The sequence below is a fragment of the Triplophysa rosa genome, linkage group LG7 (genome assembly GCF_024868665.1).
Source record: "Triplophysa rosa linkage group LG7, Trosa_1v2, whole genome shotgun sequence".
Taxonomy (NCBI): Eukaryota; Metazoa; Chordata; class Actinopteri; order Cypriniformes; family Nemacheilidae; genus Triplophysa; species Triplophysa rosa.
The window spans coordinates 7,874,478-7,887,329 of NC_079896.1; the positions used below are offsets into that span (position 1 = coordinate 7,874,478).

The 12,852-nt window shown below is 37.3% G+C and overlaps 2 protein-coding genes across 4 annotated transcripts in view; one reads left to right on the forward strand and one right to left on the reverse strand.

The window, feature by feature from the left end:
• The window catches only part of wwc3 (WWC family member 3), a 39,744-nt gene extending 29,231 nt beyond the window's left edge, over positions 1-10,513 (reverse strand). For all 3 annotated transcript variants that reach the window (XM_057338764.1, XM_057338765.1, XM_057338763.1), the window contains exon 1: positions 10,118-10,513. In XM_057338764.1, the coding sequence (XP_057194747.1) occupies positions 10,118-10,263 (146 nt within the window). In that variant the 5' untranslated portion in view covers positions 10,264-10,513. The remainder of the gene's footprint in view (positions 1-10,117) is intronic.
• A 1,443-nt stretch (positions 10,514-11,956) lies between these two features.
• Positions 11,957-12,852, forward strand: part of cldn33b (claudin 33b) — a 4,772-nt gene continuing 3,876 nt past the window's right edge. The window contains exon 1 of the mRNA XM_057338277.1: positions 11,957-12,119. The gene's annotated coding sequence lies outside the window, so the exon portion shown is untranslated. The remainder of the gene's footprint in view (positions 12,120-12,852) is intronic.

The window sequence follows — 12,852 nt, forward strand, 5'->3', positions numbered from 1 at the left end:
AAGCAAAGGTTTTTAAGAGGCATGGAATAGCTTACGTAATGGTAAACGGTGCCTTGAACAACCTCAGCAGGTCTTAATCATAAAAATGATTGGCATGATAATAAAAGCACCTGTATGACATAAAAACGTATATCTCTATATAAATGTGACACACTAATGGTCGAATGCTGTCACCACTACGACATAAGGAGCTGCGCTATGTATACACCGAGGTCCACAGGTGTCCATCTAAAAATTCCACTCTAAGTTTAAAAGATGAGATCCAAACTTTGGGAGGAATTTCATTTATGTCGTTCATTTATGTCGTGGCAGCTGAGCATCAGGCGGCTCTAGACAGACTTCCTCTCCAACCATTATATCCAGCATCTTATAGAAATAGGTCGACTATAAGTAGCACAACTGAAAAACCGGCTTCTCCAGACACATTTAGATACTGCCGTCATTCCCGCTATCACCATCACAGACAAGACATGATAGAGCGGAAGATCGATCAGAGTGAAATGACAAATATCGGAGGCAGGGAAAATAAGAATGTATATAAACTGTACATTATAAATATGTATGAATAATTAGGTGGCTATATCTTTGTTGGATTTCAATTCCTAATGTTTCGATTGACCTTACAAATATTTAGATCTGAAGGTGTATGCTTAATGCCTGAAACAGCATAATTGATTGAACATGTTAGTTTGATCCTTTTTTTGAATGGATGGTTAAATAAAGCAGCCAAAAATGAAAGGGAATGATAGAAACTACTAAAAAATTGTTTTAAAAGAATAACAGGGTGAGACCTCAAGATGTTTTCTGATAAAATGCCAGAAGAATATTTCTACAAATTCCAGCCAAAGGATGACTACATTTTTGAACAGTAGTGTGAGGCTGCAATGCTAAAATTTATTTAAAAAAAAATTTTTAACTTATTTTCATAAATACGTTTCCTATGAAGTTTGGGACATAATGAAGTGAAATATACTGCTGGCAGGGGAGTCATAATGAATTTTAGGGACGCTCCTGCCAACTGAAGATGCTCTAGACATATAACACATGCTCCTTCACATAAAAGGCAGCGGTTCACATGATTGCAGCCTCTCTTTACAGCAAAATTTTGTTTGTTATACTGTATCTTAAATGCAAAATAACCTGATCCTGTTTGATCAAGGTATGCAACTATTCTGCTTCAATATACCCAAGTGTGTTTAAAGTTTAATATACAGGTTTGTGGCTCTTCATTTAATTTTTTAATTCACCATTGTAATCTGATGATTACTGATCTTTTTTAAAAATATCTATAGGATTTGTATTAAATCTATAATCATTGACTCGAATCGAATCGAATCGAGAGCTTGTGAATCGGAATCGAATCGGAACATCAGAATCGATACCCAGCCCTACTCTTGACTAGCTAAAAGATTCAGAATAACTTCTAGAGTCCCAAACTTCTTAAAGGGGTCATATGACACGGCTAAAACGAATATTATCATTTGTTTTAGATGTAATGCAATGTGTATACACGATTTAAGGTTCAAAAACGCTGTATTTTCCACATACCGTGCATGTTTGTATCTCCTCTTTGCCCCGCCTCTCTGAAACACGCAGATTTTTTACAAAGCTCATCGCTCTGAAAAGCGAGGTGTGCTATAGTTGGCCAGTTAACCAGTGCGTAGTGATTGGTCGAATACTGCAAACGTGTGACGGAAATGTAACGCCTCTTACCATATTTAAAACATCAGGTTACCTGTCTAATAGATGCATGGGCAACTTATAACACACCAAAGACACAGAAAAACATGTGTTCGCGCCATATGACCCCTTTAACTAGATGGTCGAATAAACTACATTAGAAGGAATTTTGTTTTCATAAATGCAGAAAAAAATCATAAAAAAACATCTAATACATGAATAATCATATTTTAATCGTGATAACAAATACTGCCTCTTACGATTAATTAAGCATAATTGTCTTGGTATTACTAATGACAAGCACAAAACATCATCATAAGATCAGAAATTCATCTTTGGGCCGGATTCTACGGCTGATAGTGCACTTTGAAACGCAGTGTCGCAGAAGTTCAATAGTGGCAGATTATAACGTGTATTAATTGGCTGTAACATGTAATAAATATGCTGAAGTGAAATAAAAAAAAGACATAATAATTGTGTGATTAGTAATTGTGGTTAAGAATTCGATCAAAATAATCATGATTACCATTTAACCCATCATCATGCTGCCTTAGTTCCACAAATTAAGACAATGGTCATAAAGAGGTTTGAATTTGGTGTGTTGTGTATTTGATCACACTGGTGTTTGATCGCCAACATGATGAATTTCTACAGACTGCCATGCGTTGACATTCCTCAGTAAACGGCCCGGATGAGTTTGGTACATCCTGCTAAGATAGCATTCCAGACATGATCGGCATAACCTGCGTGTGACTGAGTGCACCTGGTTTGCTGAAAAATGTGTGTGAAGGTCTGGTCATCTGGATTTAACAGTTTTGGGTTTAAAGCCTTAAATAGGAAAATCTATCATCAGTAAGACTTACAGCGATAAGCATAAATGTTAGGAGGTCAAAGCGAAGTGACGTTCCTCCTGAGTCTATTCAAGTTCGGAATGTTCTGATATCTACCCTTGTGGAATGGAAGAAGTTTAAAAAGTATCAAAATTGCACTAACGCTTGTCTGAAATTTACTTGATAGTAGCAACAAAGCAAAGTGCCATAAAAATGCCATAAAAACAGGACATGTGGCCTTGACCAAAATCTAGAACGCAGACACTAAGCAGAGCGTCAAGAGAGTCAATTGGTAAATGCAAAAAACAACACCACTAACACTTAATCCCACTGCACATTATCCCCTAATGAAGAACCTTTGTGGACATTATGGGTCAATTTGGATTTTAGACAATGCAAACATGGAAGAGTAGACGTCATATGTATTCTGAGACAAAAACAAGGCTGTGAGTGAAAGATGTACACTCTTTTCAATGGGCTGTACTGGAGTAGGTCAGCAAGTTAAGTTTTCAAAAATCATGTGTAATGTTTTTGTCGACTTAACTTTTTGGAAAGAGGACTTTTTGCTGTTAGAATGACTAATACCAAAGTAAACAACAGTGCAGCACGTTAAACAAGCTGTATGTCTGTCCATAATAAAACCTAATTATCATTTGGATAAAAAAATCCAGTGAATGCAGTACAAAATGACAGACAATTTAATTTAATAGACTAAATCAATAGTTCAATCTTCAATATATGGTTTTATACACAAAGGAACGCAGTTGTGGCGACGGAAGTGCAAAGTGTACCCACAATGGAAGAATCAGTTAAGAAATCTCCAAAAGTGATTAAAGAAACAGAAAACAAAACGCCTAAAGGGACTAAACACAAAAGAAGATCTTTTGAGAAATGTCTCAGTGGTTTTGTGTCTATACAATGGAAGTCAAAGAAGCCTATGTGGTTTTGTTACCAATGTTCTTCAAAATATCTTCCTTTTGTGTTCTGGAAATAAAAAGAAACTCAAACAGGTTTGGAATGACATGTGGGTGAGTAAATGATGACAGAATTTTCATTTTTGGATGAATTATCTCGAAGTGTTTGTTTAAATAGGTATAGAGTTATATTTTACTACAAAATAATCACCCTAAAGTTACCTTGCAGGCATACAACCTCAAGTGTAAGAGTTAAAATGCCCTTTATCTTTACACGTTTTCAAGCCCTTTTTACCATATCATGGGCCTTTACATACGCATCACAAATTTTTCACAACAAAAGATGAAAAACAGAGAGAGAGCCTATATGACAATAAGAACAAGCAGAAACAGCGCCAACACAAAGTTTAACATGTTGGCAATTCAGTAAAAAAAACTCTACACAAAAACAAACACACATTGGATGATACAAAGCAATGTTCACAGGCCCCCTTTTAACAAAAAAACTTGCCCTCCCCTAACCGACATAATGAAAACACCAAGGGAAGCAAAATAGCGGTGATGTGTGTTTATGTGAATAACCTTTTGGTGCTGGCAACACGGCTTCCACTTTCCAGAATAATTGAATTTGGTGTGCTTTGTGACCACGTATAAAGGCTTCCCTTTGCCAAGCGGCAAGCCTGGCTGTGGCCATTGCATAACAGAGCCTGTAAAGAATAAAGGAGCGCCGCGGGGGCCTGAGGATGGAGGGAAGACACGTGGGAACTGCTGCCTCCATTGGGCAGCTTTGTCTGGGGCCGAACACGGGCAGAGTCCCTCAGGCATTAGTGTGAGCATGCCTGACATTGCACTCATTCCTTAGTCACAAAAGCTTCACCACAGAAACTGCACTGGAGAAAGTGGACGGAGGAGCTCGGACTCTTACGGAGCCACCTTAGGAAACATGCAAACGCAAACGATATTCACTGTTTACCCGACTATTGTCTTGTCGAGGTGAAACACACCCTTCCTGCTACAAAGCCGCCCCCCTGACATAAAGTATTTGAGACAACACTGAGAATATCACAGAAAAAATCTTGTATCTGTATGTTTATGTTGACAGTATGCTGTAGATACTAACATTCTCAGAAGTATGTTTGTCTTTAGTCCGTTTAGCATCTACTGTGTGGATTACTGCTCAAATTGCAGTCTTGTGAGATTTGAGAGAAAAACAATGCCACAAATCTTTTTAACCTTTTTTCGCTGGAAGTCACGCTCACCTTAATAACAGGTATCAGGAAGCACCACACAAATAGGTTAAAACCTTGTTTGAGGACAAAATATTTTCTCCAATAATTTTCAGAAAAGAGTAAACTCAATTGCTCGATCTGTCAAATGCAGCAACACTGCCTCAACCAATTGTGTGAGTTTGGGGCAGGTCTGTCTGTTTGGCCAACCAATGGCAGATGAGCTAGTGTTTTGGAAATTAGTATGAAAACAATTTTGCATTTTGCAAAAGATAGTCCACCCAAAGATTCTGTCATCATTTACTCACCCTCTTGTCATTTCAAACTTTTATGACTTTCTTTCTTCCGCAAAACACAAAAGAAGATATTTTGAAGAATGACCATCCCAGCTCCATCCAAGGCAATTCCATCACCACCCAAGAAAAAAGGCGACCATCTGGCCGGCCCAGCTCAGACAATTCCATCCCCAACCGAGAGCAAAGACGGACTACCTGTCACATAAATGCTAAATTTACAATACTTGGTATTTAATGCTAAACTTACATCACATGACAGCAGTTTGAAGTTATGGCTGCACTCAGTGACTTTGATTGGAGGTAGCTGGGTGGGTGTTGTAGGGAGTGGGGGGGGCTTGTTGGTTGTGGTTCGGGGCGTTTCATTTGTTGGGACTGTGTGGGTCTGGTCTGGTTGGTCTTGTTTTGTGGTCGATGTCGGACAACAGAGGAATAAAGTTAATTATGCCATTACTACTTTTCCCTGGTTGTCCCTCTGTTGTCTGTTGTTGACCACGGAATGGGACCGGGTTGGACCTGCACGGTTTCGGCGGGTGGGGCTTCCTGGGTCGCGGCTCGTGGGCTCTCCCTATTCTTCGTGGACGTTGCTCGGTGGCTTTGGTCGGGGTCACTGAGTGCAGCCATGACACGTCAGAGGAGATCTGGCCCTCCCGGCTGAGCCTGGTTTCTCCCGAGGTTTTTTTCTCTCCATTATTCATCATTGGAGTTTGGGTTCCTCGCCACAGCAGAGCAGTGCAGTGTTGGCTTGCTCACCGGGAGACTGCATTTATTTATTCATTTATTTATTAGATATTATTTATTATAATGATCTTGCTTGGTCTATAAACACCATGCACTGTGCTGTGTTTTACCTTTCTGTGTTTTTCTAATTTGCTCCTGTAAAGCTGCTTTGGAACAATGCACATTGTGAAAAGCGCTATATAAATAAAATTGAATTGAATTGAATTGAAGAATGTTGTTAACTGGCCCGCATTCACTTTTTCGTGACCATAAAATAGAAGTGAATGGGGGCCAGTGCTGTTCGGTTACCAACTTTCTTGTGTTCTGCAGAAGAAAGAATGTCATAATGGTTTGAAATGATAAGAGGGTGATTCAATGATGACAGAAGTTTTATTTTAGGGTGAACTATAACTTTAAACAAAATAGAACAAATGCGTGTGATTTCACTGCGACAAAACCTATATGAAAACTCCATACTGGTTGTTAAACAAATTTTTATTGAAAGATTTAACATTTTTAATTTTCCAATTTAAATTAAATGCTGTCCTAATAGGTGGTTATGGGGCTCCCTCTAATATGATGCAAACATCTAGTAAATATTTTCACTCAACCCATTAAATTTGACTTTGAAGTCCCAGTGAAATTAAAAAGGACAATTCTTATTTTTTCATGAAATACAGTATTGCAGCATCTATAGTAAATAGCTCATCAATGTGGGTCATTTTCTTTTAAAAATTCATGTACCCTCATAATCTTCAGTTAAAATCTGAAAATGCACTTCCGCCCTGAAATGACTATCCATCTCAAATGACATAAATTAGACAGCTTGGGCGGAGCATCCGTTAACTCCTCCCCTTCAACTGTCAGTCTGCTGTCAGTTTCATTTCAAAATCAATGCAACAGCTGTTCATCCAATCAATTCGCAGTGAAAAACGCAAGTCACGCCCACTAATTTTCTCCTTTGAAATTCCTTTTCACTCGGAAATGTGTCAGAATACGGAAGTAAAAATGATCGCAACTTCCGGTTCACGGGGACTTTAAAAAACTTTTTAAAAAAACGCCAGCAGCAAAATGTTACCAAACATAAAGTTCATCTTTTTAAAAAAGGCATAAGAATACAAAGACATACATTAAAAACATACTGCTTAAAGAGAATATTTAGGATTTTAATTAATCCCTGAAATAAAGATAACTTTGCAAATTATGATTCAGGAGAAATTGGGCCAGGATTCTTTGTATTGGCTCATACTCAAATTAACTATTGGTGTGTGCGGAGTGAGAAGTGAGGGCCAGGTGCTGGAAGATGGCCCTGTTTCACAGAGGAGCTCCAGTGGTTTCCCAGGTGACTGTGCAATGAATTCACACACTAATTCCAATTTTTACTACAAGCTGTCACATTGCCTAAAACCCCAAGAACTCGTGTTCATTGGTGCCGAGATGCTGCTTAAACACACAGGTGGTGTAAAACATTATGGCAAATCAACTGAATATAAGCCACTTCAGAGAGATACCGAAAGGTACACCAATGTTCTGCACTGCTAACAAAAAGTAAAATAAAAAAAATAAAAAAACTTGGTTGGGAGAAACTGATACATTAGTAATCAATTGTGGATATCTTTCTTTACATATTCAGCCATTTATACTGACTGAACAGTACAGAGATAACAAGGAAAAAGAATCCAAGTTTTTGTTTAAAGGATGCACGCTAACCAACAGGCCACTGTCCACTTCAACATCTGCTTTGTAACTATTTACTGCGTTCCTGACATGACATGAAATTATGAGACTTTTCAGACTTCAGGCAGCTTCGCATTAAACATATCACATGGCTGTGCTGACAAGAGTCTTCAGGCAGATCAGGTTTTTCGTATATCTAGATTCATTTTATCAGCTGGTTAGTCCATTCCGTCTCCTGAATAAGAGAGTAAAAGTGTAAAGAGGACATAAGAGATGCTTTAAAATGAAAATTAAATATGCACCATCCAGCATAAGTGTGAAAGACAGAAATGAAACGTATATACTTTGTATGGGATGTTGCAGTTTCCATAGCTAGCGTACCAGAGAGTGATCATTTTCACAAAAATCCTTTCATTTACTCATCCTCACATCATTACTCAAACCTGCATGACGTTCTTTCTTTTGCAGTGTACAAATGATATTTTGGAGAATGTTGCTGACTGAACAACACTGGCTTTAATTGACTTTCTGAATGGACACAAAACCACTGAGGCATTTCTCAAAGTATCTTCTTGTGTGTACTACAGAAGCTTTTGAATAGCATGAGGGCGAATAAATAATTACAGAAAATATATTTTTGGGTGAACTACTGTATCTCTTCAAGAGAATCCTTTTTGTACTACTTGAAATAATGCAAAAATAAAATTACTGTAAGTGTTGAAATTTAAACAATGTTCCCAGGTCCCCTGAGAAATACTCTCCGTCCGCAGCACAATGACAGCATAAAACAGTGTCATGTGATGACAGAATTACCTTTGAGATTGTAAGCTACTCGCTCATTGTTTTAATAAACGAGTGACTATAACAATTAGGATGAAAGAGTTATAACTATCCCAAAGACAGCAAAACCCCCCATTTAATTCACACAAGGCTTCTAGTGAACTCGTGTGTCTAAATAAATCTGACTGAAAAGCTGGCTTCTATGCTGCTGAAAATACAGACCTCACAAAGCACATCCACACTGCTTTCCCAGCGGCCCAACTAGCATTCCATACATATTTGCACATGGAACTCTTGGAGCTACAGTTCAATTCTCTCTTTCATTTGAACACTGTTTACATTATACGACCACTTTAAAAAAAATAAAGTGAAAAAATACCATGCTTTTAATAACTACATCATGCAAATTAGTACCTAAATACAGTACATGAGATGAATGCATATATAGCAAGCTCTTTCTAAGAAATACTGCAACAAAAGTGTCAGGTAAATGTTTCCCAGTAAGATATGTGAAAAAAAGTGACCAATATTCAAATGTGCTCACCGTTACAAAAAAGAAACTTTATTCAAAATGAAAAAAAATCCTGACCTAGGAAAAATCTAGGCTAAATGTTTTTAGACTTAGCGAATATGGCTTATAAAGAAGCCCACACAAGTGACATAGGCAAATGCATAACAAACATTTTTGACTGACAATCAAAGTACTGTACATTGTACAGAATGGATGGAAGATAAGCTCAATTAAAGGGATAGTTCACCCAAAAATGAAAATTCTGTCATCGTTTATTCACCCTCTTGTCATTTCAAACCTGTATGACTTTCGTTCTTCCGCAGAACACAAAAGAAGATATTTTGAAGAATAGTGTAAATCGAACCCATTCACTTTTATTGTATGGGCACAAAACCAATGCAAGTCAATGGCTAGCACCATTGTTTGGTTACCAACATTCTTCAAAATATCTTAATTTGTGTTCGGCGGAAGATCGAAAATCATACAGGTTTGAAATGACATGAGGGTGAGTAAATGATGACAGAATTTTCATTTTTGGGTGAACTATCCCTTTAAATACATCACATCTAAAAAGGTACAGGAAAGGTTTATACAATTTATCCTCAAAATGATTCACCACGTCATTGAATGTATAATAAAACCCTAAAATAACCATAACTATCAGTTACCTTGTGTGTTTTAAATGGTACACAGACAGAAATGTTTGCAAGCCCTATCTGAGGTAAACCTTTTGGGATAAAACCTCAATGTTAAATGTTAACTGACACGTTTTCTCATTTTCAGCTTTGTGTCCCGTCATCATTAATAATTATATTGTCTTTACTCCTACAATTCATTAAGTTTTAACAGCCTACTATTAGTCAAAGGCAACACATGACTGATATGCTCTGTCACTCTGTCAGGTATTACGAAGTTATTGAGTGACTAATTTTCAACTCATAAGACCTTTTAATATTATCAGAAAGTATTTTGATCATCAACAGCATTGCTAAATTCTATGCTGTTACAATACAAACTCCAACCAAACAGAAATAGACAAAAGCGTTCACAGAAATATAATTTGCATGTAAAAGCTATTACCCACAGAAAGATTTATAAAGCCACAATTAACCATTGATGTGTGGTGAATAGATGAATGACCATACACTGGATATATTTCTACTGATAAATAGTCATTCACGTCATCTTCAAACATGACAAACGTGATTGAAAACTGAGAAAGTTTAAAGACTAAAAAACGACAAAACACAGGAGAATAGCACAGCCTGTAACAATCCTCTACATCCATCCAGTAAACAACGATTCTTTCTTTGCATTGACACATTGTTGCATTTGCTCAACGTTACGCTAAAACATTGTTACATTGTATCAGCTCCATGCAACTTCCCTCGCTCCTTAATCATCACTTCAATCTGAGCCCCCGCCCTCTACAACCAAACAATCTTGAAACTTCAGGCAACAATAAACCATGCACGATCACTTTTACCTGTCTCTGGGGTCGATCCACGAAGTTTGTCGAGTGTTGTGGTCAATGTAAAAGACCCTGCCATCATAATCCCTGGCTTCCTCCCAGCCCGGGGGCAGCGGCAGCTCCGAGCTCTCTCTCCGCTTACAGCTGCTCACCCACGGCATAGCACTGAGGGACAGTAGGGGGGTCTCACCCCCTGCCTTTAACTCCAACAACAAATATATCACAACTTTCTACTGCATTACAAAAAGTTTAGCTCCCATCGACTCGGAACAACAACAACGGAACAACGAGGAAACGAGAGGGGATCAAATCGACACGGGCTGTCCTGCATCCACCTTTTCCCAAAAAGTTTTGCGGCGCTCTTATGACTCTGAGTGTCGGTCCTCCATGTTTGATTCTATCTACCATCTTTCATTCCACACTGTCCATATTCGGGCAGGCTCATTTGCATAAGTACCGCCCTCAAAAGCTTACGTGTATTAAAGCAAGCCAATAGCAACACTCGTACGATTTGGGGATTTTTTTGACTGAAGGTGGATGCGAGCATATTTGTACACCCTCCCTTTTTTGTGAAGTTCATGAATGTTATTAGATATAATTACTCAAAGCAACTTTTTCTCGTTCTCTCATTGGAGCAATCTTAAGTGTGCATACATATATTTATATTGTTTAGGTTGCAATATTACATTTATAATCCTTAGGGAAAGGGGAATAAAATAGAACAAACGAGCAAAGTATAATTTATACTATTATATAAATTATATAATTTTAAACATCTGTCTTTTGACAGCCAGTGGTTATCAGTTTAAATCAAAGTTTTCTGTTTTCTTTTCAGGAATATCTAATTACTGACACTTACTGTAACTGCGCCACAGAATGGAATTTGTTTCTTTTTTAGTATAAGAGCGCCATCTGGTGATGCCAACTTTCAGTTCATCGTCTGATTGTACAGTACAGTACAAGTCATGATGATTAAAATCTTGTCCATTTGATCATCCTTCATCTGGTCCTTAGGAAGTTCACCTATACTTACATTTCTTACTGTACATCAGTAAAATGAATACTTTTGTAGGTAGGTTGATGTTTCTGACACAGTCGAATGTTAGTAATTTGCATCTCTTCTTTTTTTCTCTCATTTTAAAACTACATATTAACATAATTAGTTATTAGCTGTGAAAAGGTATTGCTTCGTTTTTCTCTGTCAGTATGGTTATGAATTCTTTGCATTTTTTTAATCTGCCCCCTTTTATACAAATTTCATGTGTCATTCTTTTGAATTCTAGTAGTAACAAATGAATGCACTTCTTATGAGTGCTATAATTTACGCCTCCCCCTACCTTTCTTCCTCAATGTCCTTAATGTTATTAAATGTTATCAAATATACAAAAAATAAATATACAGTGAAACAATATACAAAATACACCAAATTAAAAATATATTTTTATTAAACATATACAGTAATATATATAAAAACTATAACATAATATACATTTTTAAACAATTTTATCAAATATTTTTAAAATATATTTGTCTTTGTAGGTGTGCATGCAAGTGTAAATACTCGTTATTCTTTACAGGCTAAAATGTCGTTTTGGAATATGCTCTTTTGTCAAAATAGAGTAAATAATGTTGTTTTGTTATAAACATGTAACCTGTTAGGGTTAAGGTATGAATTTGGGTTAGTCTATTGTTAGTACTATTACATGGCATGTCCATATACAACTATGTGAATATGAAAATGTAAGGGGTTTTATGAATAGGTGTGGGGGTAAAGCAAATATAGTTAGCTCAGTTTAATAACAATACTCAATGGAAAGTCATCGTAATGATAGTAATAGTGTGTGTGTGTGTGTGTGTGTGTAAATTATGTGTTGGTTGAGAGTCAGCACCACGTCACAGATTAATTCCTCACCCTCTCATTTAGACGTGGCATTCTGTCTGCACAGTACACATATCTGTCTCGGCACAGTTTTCACTTGGGCTGTCAAGGTAAACCAGACAACCTCACACATTTAAGGTAACTTGCATTTTCTTCTACTTCTTAAGAACAACAAGAAAGTACAGATGTATCTTGAAAGAAATCAGACTGTACATTTTGATGAGAATGATTTGTCGCATAGGGATGTAATAAAGCAATATCAATTTTTACATGTTTTAGCAGTTTTGACATTCAACAAGATTTCAATTATAAGATTTGCTGTTATAAAAGTTTGATATGGTAATTGAAAGAAAATCAGTTTACTACAGATACACAAAAGCTTTTGTTCAAACCAATATAAATAAATACCCATGTTGCACTGGAGTTAGAGTTGGCAGGCATCAAAGAGTCCCGGTAAGGTACACGTTTGCACATTTGGAAAGCTGTTGTTTGAGTCAAAGAATTGGCTGCCGGGCACTTATCTTATCTCCCAGCCATTCGTTCCACCCAAAAAACCCTATTAACAGCAAAATCGTTTGCTGTCTGTTTGTTGCCCTTATAAACCTTTTTGGCTTCCTCATGGCCACCTAATGACAAGTGTTGTTGCTGATAGCGGGATAGGGAAATGCGAAGATGCAAACGAACCCTAATGAGGTCGTAAAAGCAAAATGGTTTGTCCAATGAAAATGACAACAATCACAATTTTAATGGCATCCTGTCTGCAGTTTAATGGCATCCCATGTGGCCTTTTGTCTCTCTCTCTCTCTCTCTCTCTCTCTCTCTCTCTCTCTCTCTCTCTCTCCTCTCTCTCTTCTCTTCCTCTCTTCTCTCT